The following is a 19,076-nucleotide window of genomic DNA, read 5'->3' on the forward strand; positions in this document are numbered from 1 at the left end:
AAACATTCCATCCTCTGCCGTAAAGATGATGTCATCAAAGCTTATAAAACATTCCACCCTCCGTGTTTTAAGATAATGTCATCAAAGTTTATGAAACATTCCATCCTCTGGCATAAAGATGATGTCATCAAAGCTTATAAAACATTCCGTCCTCTGCCCTTTGAAAATGATGTCATCAAAGCTTATAAATCATTCCATCCTCTGCCATAAAGATGATGTCATCAAAGCTTATAAATCATTCCATCCTCTGCCATAAAGATGATGTCATCAAAGCTTATAAAACATTCCATCCTCTGCCTTAAAGCCTACTACTGCTTACTGTAGCTACAACTACCTCACCTACTACTGCTGACTGTAGCTACAACTACCTCACCTACTACGGCTGACTGTAGCTACAACTACCTCACCTACTACTGCTGACTGTAGCTACAACTACCTCACCTACTACGGCTGACTGTAGCTACAACTACCTCACCTACTACTGCTGACTGTAGCTACAACTACCTCACCTACTACTGCTGACTGCAGCTACAACTACCTCACCTACTACTGCTGACTGTAGCTACAACTACCTCACCTACTACGGCTGACTGTAGCTACAACTACCTCACCTACTACTGCTGACTGTAGCTACAACTACCTCACCTACTACTGCTGACTGTAGCTACAACTACCTCACCTAGTACTGCTGACTGTAGCTACAACTACCTCACCTACTACTGCTGACTGTAGCTACAACTACCTCACCTACTACTGCTGACTGTAGCTACAACTACCTCACCTACTACTGCTGACTGTAGCTACAACTACCTCACCTACTACTGCTGACTGTAGCTACAACTACCTCACCTACTACTACTACTACTACTACTAAAAATAATAATAATAATAATAATCAATAATAATAACAATAATAATAATAGAAATAATAATGATAATAAAACTTTATTTGTATAGCACTCATAAACAGGGTTTACAGAGTTTTTTGATGTGTGTAGAGGCAAACAGAAGACAAAGATAACAGAACAGATGAGACTTAAAACATCAGCAAGAACCCAAACAGTTAAAGGACCTGAACGAAACCCTGACCAAGGTAAGAACGCAGCAGCTTCATCAGGACCCCAGACATCATAGAGAGCTGCAAACTAAGCAACATTAAAAAGAAGGTCAAAGGGCAAACATGAGCTGTAACATGACAGGAACACAGAATCAGCAATGACTCCACTGGTCTTTCATTATCATGGTCTGAAACATCTTTTTACCTCATTACTCACAAAGTAAAGACCCCGTCATAAAAACCCAAACTTCAGTTATTAAAAATCCCTTTAACCCCCCTCACTCAAACCCTGACTCTCAGAAACAGCTGATCTATAAACATGATAGTGTTTAGCAAGTTTAAAGCACCACATCTTCCTCTGAAATGCTTAAAGTTAGCTGTAAATGCCTGCCCAAAGTCTCTTAAAAGCTCTATGTTGGTTTAAGACTCCATAACTACCTCTGTAGAGTTCTAAGACCATTTAAGAGCTCCATATCTACCTCTGAAGAGCTCTAGGTAGGTTTAATGCTCCATATCTACCTCTGTAGAGCTCTAAGTAGGTTTTAGAGCTCCCTTTCTACCTCTGGGGAGCTCTAAGATGGTTCTAAAGCTCCATATCTACCTCTGTAGAGCTTTAAGTAGGTTAAAAGCTCCATATCTTCCTCTGTAGAACTCTAAGATGGTTTTAAAGCTCCATATCTACCTCTGTAGAGCTTTAAGTAGGTTTAAAGCTCCATATCTACCTCTGTAGAGCTCTAAGTAGGTTTAAAGCTCTGTATCTACCTCTGTAGAGCTTTAAGTAGGTTTAAAGCTCCATATCTACCTCTGTAGAGCTCTAAGTAGGTTTAAAGCTCCATATCTACCTCTGTAGAGCATAAAGTAGGTTTAAAGCTCCGTATCTACCTCTGTAGAGCTCAAAGTAGGTTTAAAGCTCCGTATCTACCTCTGTAGAGCTCAAAGTAGGTTTAATGCTCCATATCTACCTCTGTAGAACTCTAAGATGGTTTTAAAGCTCCATATCTACCTCTGTAGAGCTCTAAGTAGGTTTAAAGCTCCATATCTACCTCTGTAGAGCATAAAGTAGGTTTAAAGCTCCGTATCTACCTCTATAGAGCTTTAAGTAGGTTAAAAGCTCCATATCTACCTCTGTAGAGCTTTAAGTAGGTTTAAAGCTCAGTATCTACCTCTGTAGAGCTCTAAGTAGGTTAAAAGCTCCATATCTACCTCTGTAGAGCTCTAAGTAGGTTTAATGCTCCATATCTACCTCTGTAGAGCTAAGTAGGTTAAAAGCTCCATATCTACCTCTGTAGAGCTCTAAGTAGGTTAAAAGCTCCATATCTACCTCTGTTGAGCTCTAAGTAGGTTAAAAGCTCCATATCTACCTCTGTAGAGCTCTAAGTAGGTTTAAAGCTCTATATCTACCTCTGTAGAGCTCTAAGTAGGTTAAAAGCCCCATATCTACCTCTGTAGAGCTCTAAGTAGGTTTAAAGCTCTATATCTACCTCTGTAGAGCTCTAAGTAGGTTAAAAGCTCCATATCTACCTCTGTAGAGCTCTAAGTAGGTTAAAAGCTCCATATCTACCTCTGTAGAGCTTTAAGTAGGTTAAAAGCTCCATATCTTCCTCTGTAGAACTCTAAGATGGTTTTAAAGCTCCATATCTACCTCTGTAGAGCTTTAAGTAGGTTTAAAGCTCCATATCTACCTCTGTAGAGCTCTAAGTAGGTTTAAAGCTCCATATCTACCTCTGTAGAGCTCTAAGAAGGTTTAAAGCTCCGTATCTACCTCTGTAGAGCTTTAAGTAGGTTTAAAGCTCCATATCTACCTCTGTAGAGCTCTAAGTAGGTTTAAAGCTCCATATCTACCTCTGTAGAGCTTTAAGTAGGTTTAAAGCTCCGTATCTACCTCTGTAGAGCTCAAAGTAGGTTTAATGCTCCATATCTACCTCTGTAGAACTCTAAGATGGTTTTAAAGCTCCATATCTACCTCTGTAGAGCTCTAAGTAGGTTTAAAGCTCCATATCTACCTCTGTAGAGCATAAAGTAGGTTTAAAGCTCCATATCTACCTCTATAGAGCTTTAAGTAGGTTTAAAGCTCCATATCTACCTCTGTAGAGCTTTAAGTAGGTTTAAAGCTCCATAACTACCTCTGTAGAGCTTAAAGTAGGTTTAAAGCTCCGTATCTACCTCTGTAGAGCTCTAAGTAGGTTTAAAGCTCTGTATCTACCTCTGTAGAGCTCTAAGTAGGTTTAATGCTCCATATCTACCTCTGTAGAGCTCTAAGTAGGTTAAAAGCTCCATATCTACCTCTGTAGAGCTCTAAGTAGGTTTAAAGCTCCATATCTACCTCTGTAGAGCTCTAAGTAGGTTTAATGCTCCATATCTACCTCTGTAGAGCTAAGTAGGTTAAAAGCTCCATATCTACCTCTGTAGAGCTCTAAGTAGGTTAAAAGCTCCATATCTACCTCTGTTGAGCTCTAAGTAGGTTAAAAGCTCCATATCTACCTCTGTAGAGCTCTAAGTAGGTTTAAAGCTCTATATCTACCTCTGTAGAGCTCTAAGTAGGTTAAAAGCTCCATATCTACCTCTGTAGAGCTTTAAGTAGGTTTAAAGCTCCATAACTACCTCTGTAGAGCTTAAAGTAGGTTTAAAGCTCAGTATCTACCTCTGTAGAGCTCTAAGTAGGTTTAAAGCTCTGTATCTACCTCTGTAGAGCTCTAAGTAGGTTTAATGCTCCATATCTACCTCTGTAGAGCTCTAAGTAGGTTAAAAGCTCCATATCTACCTCTGTAGAGCTCTAAGTAGGTTTAAAGCTCCATATCTACCTCTGTAGAGCTCTAAGTAGGTTTAATGCTCCATATCTACCTCTGTAGAGCTAAGTAGGTTAAAAGCTCCATATCTACCTCTGTAGAGCTCTAAGTAGGTTAAAAGCTCCATATCTACCTCTGTTGAGCTCTAAGTAGGTTAAAAGCTCCATATCTACCTCTGTAGAGCTCTAAGTAGGTTTAAAGCTCTATATCTACCTCTGTAGAGCTCTAAGTAGGTTAAAAGCTCCATATCTACCTCTGTAGAGCTCTAAGTAGGTTTAAAGCTCTATATCTACCTCTGTTGAGCTCTAAGTAGGTTAAAAGCTCCATATCTACCTCTGTAGAACTCTAAGTAGGTTTAAAGCTCTATATCTACCTCTCTAGAGCTCTAAGTAGGTTTAAAGCTCCATATCTACCTCTGTAGAGCTCTAAGTAGGTTTAAAGCTCTATATCTACCTCTGTAGAGCTCTAAGTAGGTTAAAAGCTCCATATCTACCTCTGTAGAGCTCTAAGTAGGTTTAAAGCTCTATATCTACCTCTGTAGAGCTCTAAGTAGGTTAAAAGCTCTATATCTACCTCTGTAGAGCTCTAAGTGGGTTTAAAGCTCTTTATCTACCTCTGTTGAGCTCTAAGTGGGTTTAAAGCTCTATATCTACCTCTGTAGAGCTCTAAGTAGGTTTAAAGCTCTATATCTACCTCTGTAGAGCTCTAAGTGGGTTTAAAGCTCCATATCTACCTCTGTAGAGCTCTAAGTGGGTTTAAAGCTCCATATCTACCTCTGTAGAGCTCTAAGTAGGTTTAAAGCTCTATATCTACCTCTGTAGAGCTCTAAGTAGGTTTAAAGCTCCATATCTACCTCTGTAGAGCTCTAAGTAGGTTTAAAGCTCCATATCCATATCTCTCCATATCACTCCCTTGACCCTCTAACCAGTTAACCGTAAGGTCTAAGGTGATCCTGAAGCCCCGCCCGGACCTCTAAGTTGCCTGCAGGTAGCTGTAGAGGGCAGTGAGTCCACCCTCCAACACCTCCTTCACAGGCTTCAGCAGTGGGTTGTGGACAATGTGGAGACCTTTATCCAGAGGATGGCAGGCCAGCTTCTCCAACCGGGACAGCTGATGCATCTCCTGAATTACAAAAAGCATCTTCATTCACTAGTCATTCACCATTCCTTTATCTTCACAGTCATCATCATCATCATCATAATCATCATCATCACCATCATCATCATCATCTTCATCTTCATCTTCATCATCGTCATCATTATCACCATCACCATCATCATCATCATCCTCACAATCAACAGGTGTTTTTACCTGAGGAACATCTTTGATGTCGTTAAAGTCCAAATTCAGCAACTCCAACCTACAGGGGTCAAATATAATATCATTAATGCTACAAAATAACCCAAAACAGAGGATTTACCTGTTTGATTGTTACCTGGTTTGTTGTTACCTGAGTCATTGTTTCCTTGTTCATTGTTACCTGGATCATTGTTACCTGGATTATTGTTACCTGGTTTATTGTTACCTGGTTTATTGTTACCCGGCTCACTGTTACCTGGATTATTGTTACCTGGATCATTGTTACCTGGATCATTGTTACCTGGATTATTGTTACCTGGATTATTGTTACCTGGATTATTGTTACCTGGATCATTGTTACCTGGATCATTATTACCTGGATTATTGTTACCCGGCTCACTGTTACCTGGATCATTTTTACCTGGATCATTGTTACCTGGATTATTGTTACCTGGATTATTGTTACCTGGTTTATTGTTACCAGGCTCACTGTTAACTGGATCATTTTTACCTGGATCATTGTTACCTGGATTATTGTTACCTGGATTATTGTTACCTGGATTATTGTTACCTGGATCTTTGTTACCTGGATTATTGTTACCTGGATTATTGTTACCCGGCTCACTGTGTCCTGGATCATTGTTACCTGGATCATTGTTACCTGGATTATTGTTACCTGGATTATTGTTACCTGGATCATTGTTACCTGGATTATTGTTACCTGGTTTATTGTTACCCGGCTCACTGTGTCCTGAATCATTGTTACCTGGATTATTGTTACCTGGATTATTGTTACCTAGATTATTGTTACCTGGATCTTTGTTACCTGGATTATTGTTACCTGGATTATTGTTACCTGGTTTATTTTTACCCGGCTCACTGTTACCTGGTTTGTCACTGGACTGTTACCTGGTGAGGCAGCAGAGGGCCTTGGGGAGGGAGTGGAGGCTATTCCCCTCCACGATGAGGATCTTGAGCTCCACCAGGGACTGGATGTTTTCTGCCAGGTTTTCCAGGCGGTTACAGGCCAGGTGAAGGAACACCTGCAGGGAAAGAGGAAGTGATTGATCATCAGGTAATCAGGATTAAACATAATCACTCATTAAGTAGGAGCTGATTGGATCCTTCACCAGCTGGATCAGAACAGACTTGAATCACATGATCTGTCTTGTGTTCACTGTCATGCCGTCATATCTGCTCCATCACCTGGGGGCTCAAACTTATGTTTCATTCCAGGGGATTCAAACATGCACAGGACGTACCAGAGCCTTCATGTTGTAGACGCAGCCAGGGATGTGAGCGATGTGGTTGTGGCTCAGGTTCAGCTTCCTGAGTCTGGTGAGGTTGGAGAGGGAGGCGGGCAGCGAGGACAGCTGGTTATTGGCCAGACTCAACACCTGTTTGACAGAGCAGCGGTAGAGAAAAACATACCATTAGTCATTATTTAACCCTACAGCTGATGTTGGCACTCATATCTGATCCTGGAGTCCAACAGAGATCAACTTTCGGTCATCTTTCATTTTATTTAGATGTTGACCTCAGATCTTTAATCAGAGTAAAACAACTCAACAAATCTCACTGCATGTCTGATTATTAATGTGAACTTAGCATTTCCACTGACACATCGTCTACCCATTTCTTTTCAGTGTTCCTTTAAATCTCTTACAGGAAAAAAGACAAACTAACTCCAATTTTCAGCAATGAAAGAAGAGGACCAGATGTTGGTGAAGCTTTGATGACATCGTCTTCAAAAGCAGAGGACGGAATGTTGGTGAAGCTTTGATGACATCGTCTTCAAAAGCAGAGGACGGAATGTTGGTGAAGCTTTGATGACATTGTATTCAAAAGCAGAGAACGGAATGTTGGTGAAGCTTTGATGACATCGTCTTCAAAAGCAGAGGACGGAATGTTGGTGAAGCTTTGATGACATTGTATTCAAAAGCAGAGAACGGAATGTTGGTGAAGCTTTGATGACATCGTCTTCAAAAGCAGAGGACGGAATGTTGGTGAAGCTTTGATGACATCGTCTTCAAAAGCAGAGGACGGAATGTTGGTGAAGCTTTGATGACATCGTCTTCAAAAGCAGAGGACGGAATGTTGGTGAAGCTTTGATGACATCTTCTTCAAAAGCAGAGGACAGAATGTTGGTGAAGCTTTGATGACATCGTCTTCAAAAGCAGAGGACGGAATATTGGTGAAGCTTTGATGAGGTCTTAAAAACTAAAGGACAGAATGTTGGTGAATCTTTGATGACATTGTCTTCAAAAGCAGAGGACAGAATGTCGGTGAAGCTTTGATGACATCGTCTTCAAAAGCAGAGAACCAGATGTTGGTGAAGCTTTGATGACATTGTCTTCAAAAGCAGAGAACGGAATGTTGGTGAAGCTTTGATGACATCGTATTCAAAAGCAGAGGACGGAATGTTGGTGCAGCTTTGATGACATCGTCTTCAAAAGCAGAGGACGGAATGTTGGTGAAGCTTTGATGACATCGTCTTCAAAAGCAGAGGACGGAATGTTGGTGAATCTTTGATGACATCGTCTTCAAAAGCAGAGGACAGAATGTTGGTGAAGCTTTGATGACATCGTCTTCAAAAGCAGAGGACGGAATATTGGTGAAGCTTTGATGAGGTCTTAAAAACTAAAGGACAGAATGTTGGTGAATCTTTGATGACATTGTCTTCAAAAGCAGAGGACAGAATATTGGTGAAGCTTTGATGACATCGTCTTCAAAAGCAGAGAACGGAATGTTGGTGAAGCTTTGATGACATCGTCTTCAAAAGCAGAGAACGGAATGTTGGTGAAGCTTTGATGACATCGTCTTCAAAAGCAGAGAACGGAATGTTGGTGAGTTTTGATGACATCGTCTTCAAAAGCAGAGGACGGAATTTTGGTGAAGCTTTGATGACATCGTCTTCAAATGCAGAGGACGGAATATTGGTGAAGCTTTGATGCAATCGTCTTCAAAAGCAGAGGACAGAATGTTGGTGAATCTTTGATGACATCGTCTTCAAAAGCAGGGGACAGAATGTTGGTGAAGCTTTGATGAGGTCTTCAAAAGCAGAGGACAGAATGTTGGTGAATCTTTGATGACATTGTCTTCAAAAGCAGAGGACAGAATGTTGGTCAAGCTTTGATGAGGTCTTCAAAAGCAGAGGACAGAATGTTGGTGAATCTTTGATGACATTGTTGTCAAAAGCAGAGGACGGAATGTTGGTGAAGCTTTGATGACATCGTCTTCAAAAGCAGAGGACGGAATGTTGGTGAATCTTTGATGACATCTTCTTCAAAAGCAGAGGACGGAATGTTGGTGAAGCTTTGATGACATCGTCTTCAAAAGCAGAGGACAGAATGTTGGTGAAGCTTTGATGACATCGTCTTCAAAAGCAGAGGACGGAATATTGGTGAAGCTTTGATGAGGTCTTAAAAACTAAAGGACAGAATGTTGGTGAATCTTTGATGACATTGTCTTCAAAAGCAGAGGACAGAATGTTGGTGAAGCTTTGATGACATTGTTGTCAAAAGCAGAGGACGGAATGTTGGTGAATCTTTGATGACATCGTCTTCAAAAGCAGAGGACGGAATATTGGTGAAGCTTTGATGACATCGTATTCAAAAGCAGAGGACGGAATGTTGGTGAAGCTTTGATGACATTGTTGTCAAAAGCAGAGGACGGAATGTTGGTGCAGCTTTGATGACATCGTCTTCAAAAGCAGAGGACGGAATGTTGGTGAAGCTTTGATGACATTGTTGTCAAAAGCAGAGGACGGAATGTTGGTGAATCTTTGATGACATCGTCTTCAAAAGCAGAGGACGGAATATTGGTGAAGCTTTGATGAGGTCTTAAAAACTAAAGGACAGAATGTTGGTGAATCTTTGATGACATTGTCTTCAAAAGCAGAGGACAGAATGTTGGTGAAGCTTTGATGACATCGTCTTCAAAAGCAGAGGACGGAATGTTGGTGAAGCTTTGATGACATTGTCTTCAAAAGCAGAGAACGGAATGTTGGTGAAGCTTTGATGACATCGTATTCAAAAGCAGAGAACAGAATGTTGGTGAAGCTTTGATGACATCGTCTTCAAAAGCAGAGGATGGAATATTGGTGAAGCTTTGATGAGGTCTTAAAAACTAAAGGACAGAATGTTGGTGAATCTTTGATGACATTGTCTTCAAAAGCAGAGGACGGAATGTTGGTGAAGCTTTGATGACATCGTCTTCAAAAGCAGAGGACGGAATATTGGTGAAGCTTTGATGAGGTCTTAAAACCAAAGGACAGAATGTTGGTGAATCATTGATGACATTGTCTTCAAAAGCAGAGGACAGAATGTTGGTGAAGCTTTGATGACATCGTCTTCAAAAGCAGAGGACGGAATTTTGGTGAAGCTTTGATGACATCGTCTTCAAATGCAGAGGACGGAATATTGGTGAAGCTTTGATGACATCGTCTTCAAAAGCAGAGGACAGAATGTTGGTGAATCTTTGATGACATCGTCTTCAAAAGCAGAGGACAGAATGTTGGTGAAGCTTTGATGAGGTCTTCAAAAGCAGAGGACAGAATGTTGGTGAATCTTTGATGACATTGTCTTCAAAAGCAGAGGACAGAATGTTGGTGAATCTTTGATGACATTGTCTTCAAAAGCAGAGGACAGAATGTTGGTGAAGCTTTGATGAGGTCTTCAAAAGCAGAGGACAGAATGTTGGTGAATCTTTGATGACATTGTCTTCAAAAGCAGAGGACAGAATGTTGGTGAAGCTTTGATGAGGTCTTCAAAAGCAGAGGACAGAATGTTGGTGAATCTTTGATGACATTGTTGTCAAAAGCAGAGGACGGAATGTTGGTGAAGCTTTGATGACATCGTCTTCAAAAGCAGAGGACAGAATGTTGGTGAATCTTTGATGACATTGTCTTCAAATGCAGAGGACAGAATGTTGGTGAAGCTTTGATGACATCGTCTTCAAAAGCAGAGGACAGAATGTTGGTGAATCTTTGATGACATTGTTGTCAAAAGCAGAGGATGGAATGTTGGTGAAGCTTTGATGACATCGTCTTCAAAAGCAGAGGACAGAATGTTGGTGAAGCTTTGATGACATCATCTTCAAAAGCAGAGGACAGAATGTTGGTGAATCTTTGATGACATTGTCTTCAAATGCAGAGGACAGAATGTTGGTGAAGCTTTGATGACATCGTCTTCAAAAGCAGAGGACGGAATGTTGGTGAAGCTTTGATGACATCGTCTTCAAAAGCAGAGGACGGAATGTAGGTGAAGCTTTGATGAGGTTTTCAAAAGCAGAGGACAGAATGTTGGTGAAGCTTTGATGACATCGTCTTCAAAAGCAGAGAACAGAATGTTGGTGAAGCTTTGATGACATCATCTTCAAAAGCAGAGGACAGAATGTTGGTGAATCTTTGATGACATTGTCTTCAAAAGCAGAGGACGGAATGTTGGTGAAGCTTTGATGACATCGTCTTCAAAAGCAGAGGATGGAATGTTGGTGAGTCTTTGATGAGTTCTTCAAATGCAGAGGACAGAATGTTGGTGAATCTTTGATGACATTGTCTTCAAAAGCAGAGGACAGAATAATGGTCAAACTTTGATGACATCGTCTTCAAAAGCAGAGGACGGAATGTTGGTGAAGCTTTGATGACATCGTCTTCAAAAGCAGAGGACGGAATATTGGTGAAGCTTTGATGACATCGTATTCAAAAGCAGAGGATGGAATGTTGGTGAAGCTTTGATGACATCGTCGTCAAATGCAGAGGACGGAATGTTGGTGAAGCTTTGATGACATCGTATTCAAAAGCAGAGGATGGAATGTTGGTGAAGCTTTGATGACATCGTCGTCAAATGCAGAGGACAGAATGTTGGTGAAGCTTTGATGACATCGTCTTCAAAAGCAGAGGATGGAATGTTGGTGAAGCTTTGATGACATCATCTTCAAAAGCAGAGGACGGAATGTTGGTGAAGCTTTGATGACATCGTCTTCAAAAGCAGAGGACAGAATGTTGGTGAAGCTTTGATGACATCGTCGTCAAATGCAGAGGACAGAATGTTGGTGAATCTTTGATGACATTGTCTTCAAAAGCAGAGGACAGAATAATGGTCAAACTTTGATGACATCGTCTTCAAAAGCAGAGGAAGGAATATTGGTGAAGCTTTGATGCAATCGTCTTCAAAAGCAGAGGACAGAATGTTGGTGAATCTTTGATGACATTGTCTTCAAAAGCAGAGGACGGAATGTTGGTGAAGCTTTGATGAGGTCTTCAAAAGCAGAGGACAGAATGTTGGTGAATCTTTGATGACATTGTCTTCAAAAGCAGAGGACAGAATGTTGGGGAAGCTTTGATGAGGTCTTCAAAAGCAGAGGACAGAATGTTGGTGAATCTTTGATGACATTGTTGTCAAAAGCAGAGGATGGAATGTTGGTGAAGCTTTGATGACATCGTCTTCAAAAGCAGAGGACAGAATGTTGGTGAAGCTTTGATGACATCATCTTCAAAAGCAGAGGACAGAATGTTGGTGAATCTTTGATGACATTGTCTTCAAATGCAGAGGACAGAATGTTGGTGAAGCTTTGATGACATCGTCTTCAAAAGCAGAGGACGGAATGTTGGTGAATCTTTGATGACATCGTCTTCAAAAGCAGAGGACGGAATGTAGGTGAAGCTTTGATGAGGTTTTCAAAACTAGAGGACAGAATGTTGGTGAAGCTTTGATGACATTGTCTTCAAAAGCAGAGGATAGAATGTTGGTGAATCTTTGATGACATTGTCGTCAAATGCAGAGGACAGAATGTTGGTGAAGCTTTGATGACATCGTCTTCAAAAGCAGAGGATGGAATGTTGGTGAGTCTTTGATGAGTTCTTCAAATGCAGAGGACAGAATGTTGGTGAATCTTTGATGACATTGTCTTCAAAAGCAGAGGACAGAATAATGGTCAAACTTTGATGACATCGTCTTCAAAAGCAGAGGACGGAATGTTGGTGAAGCTTTGATGACATCGTCTTCAAAAGCAGAGGATGGAATGTTGGTGAAGCTTTGATGACATCGTATTCAAAAGCAGAGGATGGAATGTTGGTGAAGCTTTGATGACATCGTATTCAAAAGCAGAGGATGGAATGTTGGTGAAGCTTTGATGACATCGTCGTCAAATGCAGAGGACAGAATGTTGGTGAAGCTTTGATGACATCGTCTTCAAAAGCAGAGGACGGAATGTTGGTGAAGCTTTGATGACATCGTCTTCAAAAGCAGAGGACAGAATGTTGGTGAAGCTTTGATGACATCGTCGTCAAATGCAGAGGACAGAATGTTGGTGAAGCTTTGATGACATCGTCTTCAAAAGCAGAGGATGGAATATTGGTGAAGCTTTGATGACATCGTCTTCAAAAGCAGAGGACAGAATGTTGGTGAAGCTTTGATGACATCGTCTTCAAAAGCAGAGGACGGAATATTGGTGAAGCTTTGATGCAATGGTCTTCAAAAGCAGAGGATGGAATGTTGGTGAGTCTTTGATGAGTTCTTCAAATGCAGAGGACAGAATGTTGGTGAATCTTTGATGACATTGTCTTCAAAAGCAGAGGACAGAATAATGGTCAAACTTTGATGACATCGTCTTCAAAAGCAGAGGACGGAATGTTGGTGAAGCTTTGATGACATCGTCTTCAAAAGCAGAGGAAGGAATATTGGTGAAGCTTTGATGCAATCGTCTTCAAAAGCAGAGGACAGAATGTTGGTGAATCTTTGATGACATTGTCTTCAAAAGCAGAGGACGGAATGTTGGTGAAGCTTTGATGAGGTCTTCAAAAGCAGAGGACAGAATGTTGGTGAATCTTTGATGACATTGTCTTCAAAAGCAGAGGACAGAATGTTGGTGAAGCTTTGATGAGGTCTTCAAAAGCAGAGGACAGAATGTTGGTGAATCTTTGATGACATTGTTGTCAAAAGCAGAGGATGGAATGTTGGTGAAGCTTTGATGACATCGTCTTCAAAAGCAGAGGACAGAATATTGGTGAAGCTTTGATGCAATGGTCTTCAAAAGCAGAGGATGGAATGTTGGTGAGTCTTTGATGAGTTCTTCAAATGCAGAGGACAGAATGTTGGTGAATCTTTGATGACATCGTCTTCAAAAGCAGAGGATGGAATGTTGGTGAATCTTTGATGACATCGTCTTCAAAAGCAGAGGACGGAATGTAGGTGAAGCTTTGATGAGGTTTTCAAAACTAGAGGACAGAATGTTGGTGAAGCTTTGATGACATTGTCTTCAAAAGCAGAGGATAGAATGTTGGTGAATCTTTGATGACATTGTCGTCAAATGCAGAGGACAGAATGTTGGTGAAGCTTTGATGACATCGTCTTCAAAAGCAGAGGATGGAATGTTGGTGAGTCTTTGATGAGTTCTTCAAATGCAGAGGACAGAATGTTGGTGAATCTTTGATGACATTGTCTTCAAAAGCAGAGGATAGAATAATGGTCAAACTTTGATGACATCGTCTTCAAAAGCAGAGGACGGAATGTTGGTGAAGCTTTGATGACATCGTCTTCAAAAGCAGAGGATGGAATGTTGGTGAAGCTTTGATGACATCGTATTCAAAAGCAGAGGATGGAATGTTGGTGAGAAGCTTTGATGACATCGTATTCAAAAGCAGAGGATGGAATGTTGGTGAAGCTTTGATGACATCGTCGTCAAATGCAGAGGACAGAATGTTGGTGAAGCTTTGATGACATCGTCTTCAAAAGCAGAGGATGGAATGTTGGTGAAGCTTTGATGACATCGTCTTCAAAAGCAGAGGACGGAATGTTGGTGAAGCTTTGATGACATCGTCTTCAAAAGCAGAGGACGGAATATTGGTGAAGCTTTGATGCAATGGTCTTCAAAAGCAGAGGATGGAATGTTGGTGAGTCTTTGATGAGTTCTTCAAATGCAGAGGACAGAATGTTGGTGAATCTTTGATGACATTGTCTTCAAAAGCAGAGGACAGAATAATGGTCAAACTTTGATGACATCGTCTTCAAAAGCAGAGAACGGAATGTTGGTGAAGCTTTGATGACATCGTCTTCAAAAGCAGAGGACGGAATATTGGTGAAGCTTTGATGCAATCGTCTTCAAAAGCAGAGGATGGAATGTTGGTGAAGCTTTGATGACATCGTATTCAAAAGCAGAGGATGGAATGTTGGTGAAGCTTTGATGACATCGTCGTCAAATGCAGAGGACGGAATGTTGGTGAAGCTTTGATGACATCGTCTTCAAAAGCAGAGGATGGAATGTTGGTGAAGCTTTGATGACATCGTCGTCAACTGCAGAGGACGGAATGTTGGTGAAGCTTTGATGACATCGTCTTCAAAAGCAGAGGATGGAATGTTGGTGAAGCTTTGATGACATCGTCTTCAAAAGCAGAGGACGGAATGTTGGTGAAGCTTTGATGACATCGTCTTCAAAAGCAGAGGACGGAATATTGGTGAAGCTTTGATGCAATGGTCTTCAAAAGCAGAGGACGGAATGTTGGTGAAGCTGGGGACCTTGGGGCCTGTCCCCTCTACATTTTCCAAATAGTAGGCCACAGTCGGCAATTTTTGGAAAGTGGGTGGAGCTGGTAGAGGGAGGGTTATCAACAAAGGACACTCTACAAGGGAAAGATTTTTGGTACTTCTGTGTTCTAATAGGAATAGAGAGGTGAAATATGCAGACTTTTGTATAAATAATCTGTTTTGGTTGAAGAAGGACTTAGGTTTTTCATGATAAGGAGGTGTTTGAGTTCTGATGAAGTAAGGTTAGCTGTTGGGATTTACATTTACCATCTGGATATGTCCTGTAGTTCTCTGGATTTGGTTCCTGAAAACAGATGCTTTGGAATTTTCTGTTCACTCACTATAATGGATATTAGCTAAATGGAGAGGGGCCTCATATTCCCTGCCTGGGGCCTCCAAATAACCACAGGAACAGCCGTTTTTGGCATTAGTAGAAATTATTTCAGTGTTTCCAGCAGTACATGCAGTACCTCCAGCTGCGTACAGGCTCCCAGCTCCTCGGGGACTTCAGTCAGTTGGTTTCTGTAGGCGAATAAAACCCGGAGCCTCCTCAGCTGACCGATCTCTGCAGGCAGACTGCTGAGCTACACACAGAGGAAGAACACACCTGGTTTACAGCCCCACCATGATAATAATATCACCATCAAGCCTCAGAAGGAGTGTTGTTTCTTCTTAAACAGGTGGGTGTTGTCGTCTCATCCGTTTCCTAAAAGCTGGTGGTGACTACCGATGGCGTTTCTACACCAGGGCTCACCTTACATCACAGAATAAACATTAGAAATAGGACTGAGTTAGTTGTTGGTGTACTGAAGCCTGCTGCCTGTAGGGGGTGCTGTGTTATACATTCTGTTCTTTCTCTGAGTTCATGAAAGAAGGTTAAAGGAGGAGGAGGGGTTCAGAGAGGATGTAACAGGATCCCGGTGGATTAAGAAGAGATTAGATGTTTTATTTCTGCAGCACACAGAGCAGCTGCTGGGGGGGGGGGGGGGGGGGGCACAGCGTTTTGGTTAAATAAGACATATAGGCAGGAACAGTGGTACCGTTCCACAGCATAAATAAAAACATGACAGGTGAGTTACCTGGTGATGTGTGAGTGGACAGGTGAGTTACCCGGTGGTGTGTGAGTGGACAGGTGAGTTACCCGGTGGTGTGTGAGTGGACAGGTGAGTTACCTGGTGATGTGTGAGTGGACAGGTGAGTTACCTGGTGGTGTGTGAGTGGACAGGTGAGTTACCCGGTGGTGTGTGAGTGGACAGGTGAGTTACCTGGTGATGTGTGAGTGGACAGGTGAGTTACCTGGTGGTGTGTGAGTGGACAGGTGAGTTACCTGGTGGTGTGTGAGTGGACAGGTGAGTTACCTGGTGGTGTGTGAGTGGACAGGTGAGTTACCTGGTTGTGTGTGAGTGGACAGGTGAGTTACCTGGTGGTGTGTGAGTGGACAGGTGAGTTACCTGGTGATGTGTGAGTGGACAGGTGAGTTACCTGGTGATGTGTGAGTGGACAGGTGAGTTACCTGGTGATGTGTGAGTGGACAGGTGAGTTACCTGGTGATGTGTGAGTGGACAGGTGAGTTACCTGGTGATGTGTGAGTGGACAGGAGAGTTATCTGGTGGTGTGTGATTGGACAGGTGAGTTACCTGGTGGTGTGTGAGTAGCCGGGGGAGTTACCTGGTTGCCCCACAGGTTGAGGACGACGAGGTTGGAGAGCAGAGCAAGCTGAGGAGGAAGAACCTTCAGAATGTTCAGAGAAAGATTCAACTTCTCCAACTCCAGCAGCTCCCACAATTCATCAGGAGGCTCCTAAATGACGAGAGTATGGAGGCCCAAAAGGGTCAACTGCTGAAACATTTAACTTTAATGTTACTTGAAACACAATAGAAAAAATTAAACCCAATGAATTTGATTTCATCATGTAAGATGTAGAATTTCTACACTGACATCTTTATTCATTATAAAGTGCTCATTCCTATGACATGTAGTTTTAACGGAGGTCTAACAGAATCTCTGGTATTTCCTTGATTCTTTAAACCGTAAATGGGCATGTCTTTTCATGGAGGCTGCCATTGGCTGTGAGTTCAATCACCAAACTGACCTCTATAACACAAAAAACCCCAAATTAGCATTTCCAGAGAGTTAAGAGCAACACTTCTCGAGTCTACCCGCTTCCAGGTTTGCTGGAAACTGTCCCACAACTCCATTATGAACAAAGAGGTGCCTTTTTAACAGTTTTTCTCCCTCATTCTGAGTGTGTGTAGGAAAACCACATGTTGGTTTTCTGTTGAGTAAAAATGCCTTATGAAGAGCATTTTTAGTTCCAAACAGGACATTAACAACCGAGATGAGCAGAGCTGAGTAGGACTCACCATAATGTGTTATTGTTCTAGTTGAGAGCCCCCTAGTGGAGGAACTGTACACACCGAGCATTTAACCGCAGTTTAAAGTTCTGTTCTCACTCTGACTGTGGAGAGCTCATCATGGTACAGGATCATTTTTAATTATCAGTCAGATATCAGACAATCTCCTACTGATGGTCCAAATTACACAAACATATTGACAACGTTCCCACACAGATGTGTTCCTGGCGTATACATTCTCATTTCCTGTTGGATTGGCGCTCTCACCTTGAGTCCACGGCGGGCCAGGCTCAGGACGTTATACCCAAACTGTTTTACGATGAACCGACGGATTCGGTCCGCTGACGTCAGAGTCTCCTCCCGCCCTTCGCTCCTCCTCTTCTCCTCCTTCACCTCCTCCCGACACACAGCTCCTCCCATCCTCCACCTTCAGGCCACGCCCCCTTCCCAACACCCAGAACCTCTTTAGTTTGCTTAATCTTGTCTTCTTCCCACCTGTTCAGGTGTGACTCCTGTAGCCAGGTGTTAGTGATTCCTGTGTTGTTCAGGTGCTACTCTTTTCTCCCAGAGTCATCCAGGTGTTCTTCTCTGCAGGTAACTATTGCAGGTAGTCTGACGTGTCACAGAGGCGTTTCTTTTGTATCAAGAGGTATTTTTTTCCCTTTGATGTCCAGGTGTGACTTTGGTGTCCAGGTGTGACTTTGGTGTCCAGGTGTGAATATGGTGCCCAGGTGTATCATTAGTGTCCAGGTGTGACTTTGGTGCTCTGGTGTGACTTTGGTGCTCAGGTGTGACTTTGGTGCCCAGGTGTGACTTTGATACCCAAGTGTGACTTTGGTGCCCAGGTGTGACTTTGGTGTCCAGGTGTGATTTTAGTGTCCAGGTGTGACTTTGGTGCTCAGGTGTGACTTTGCTGTCCAGGTGTGACTTTGGTGTCCAGGTGTGATTTTAGTGTCCAGGTGTGACTTTGGTGTCCAGGTGTGACTTTGGTGTCCAGGTGTGACTTTGGTGCCCAGGTGTGACTTTGATACCCAGGTGTGACTTTGGTGTCCAGGTGTGACTTTGGTGTCCAGGTGTGACTTTAGTTTCCAGGTGGGACTTTGGTGTCAATGTGAGTTTAGTGTCCAGGTGTGACTTTGATACCCAGGTGTGACTTTGGTGTCCAGGTGTGATTTTAGTGTCCAGGTGTGACTTTGGTGTCCAGGTGTGACTTTGGTGTCCAGGTGTGACTTTGGTGCCCAGGTGTGACTTTGATACCCAGGTGTGACTTTGGTGTCCAGGTGTGACTTTGGTGTCCAGGTGTGACTTTAGTTTCCAGGTGGGACTTTGGTGTCCAGGTGTGACTTTGGTGTCCAGGTGTGACTTTGGTGTCCAGGTGTGAATTTGGTGTCCAGGTGTGACTTTGGTGTCCAGGTGTGACTTTGGTGCCCAGGTGTGACTTTGATACCCAAGTGTGACTTTGGTGCCCAGGTGTGACTTTGGTGTCCAGGTGTGATTTTAGTGTCCAGGTGTGACTTTGGTGCTCAGGTGTGACTTTGGTGTCCAGGTGTGATTTTGGTGTCCAGGGGTGATGTTGGTGTCCAGGTGTGACTTTGGTGTCCAGATGTGATTTTAGTGTCCAGGTGTGACTTTGGTGCTCTGGTGTGACTTTGGTGCTCAGGTGTGACTTTGGTGTCCAGGTGTGATTTTAATGTCCAGGTGTGACTTTGGTGCCCAGGTGTGACTTTGGTGTCCAGGTGTGAATATGGTGCCCAGGTGTATCATTAGTGTCCAGGTGTGACTTTGGTGCTCTGGTGTGACTTTGGTGCTCAGGTGTGACTTTGGTGCCCAGGTGTGATTTTGATGTCCAGGTGTATCATTAGTGTCCAGGTGTGACTTTGGTGCCCAGGTGTGACTTTGGTGCTCAGGTGTGACTTTGGTACCCAGGTGTGACTTTGGTGCTCAGGTGTGACTTTGGTGTCCAGGTGTGACTTTGGTGCCCAGGTGTGACTTTGGTGCCCAGGTGTGACTTTGGTGATCAGGTATGACTTTGGTGTCCAGGTGTGACTTTGGTGCC

The 19,076-nt window shown here is 42.6% G+C and overlaps 1 protein-coding gene across 1 annotated transcript; it reads right to left on the reverse strand.

Moving 5' to 3' along the window:
* Positions 1 to 965: 965 nt before the first annotated feature.
* LOC121527593 (leucine-rich repeat-containing protein 30-like) lies at positions 966 to 17,455 on the reverse strand. Its single transcript, XM_041814608.1, has 7 exons — positions 17,288 to 17,455; positions 16,335 to 16,466; positions 15,137 to 15,250; positions 6,405 to 6,539; positions 6,052 to 6,185; positions 5,155 to 5,203; positions 966 to 4,965 (listed from the first exon to the last, which is right to left on the reverse strand). The coding sequence occupies exons 1-7, from the start codon at positions 17,438 to 17,440 to the stop codon at positions 4,816 to 4,818; spliced, it is 867 nt and encodes a 288-aa protein (XP_041670542.1). The 5' UTR covers positions 17,441 to 17,455; the 3' UTR covers positions 966 to 4,815.
* Between the last annotated feature and the right edge of the window lie 1,621 nt (positions 17,456 to 19,076).

This window comes from Cheilinus undulatus, linkage group 19, assembly GCF_018320785.1.
Source record: "Cheilinus undulatus linkage group 19, ASM1832078v1, whole genome shotgun sequence".
NCBI lineage: Eukaryota > Metazoa > Chordata > Actinopteri > Labriformes > Labridae > Cheilinus > Cheilinus undulatus.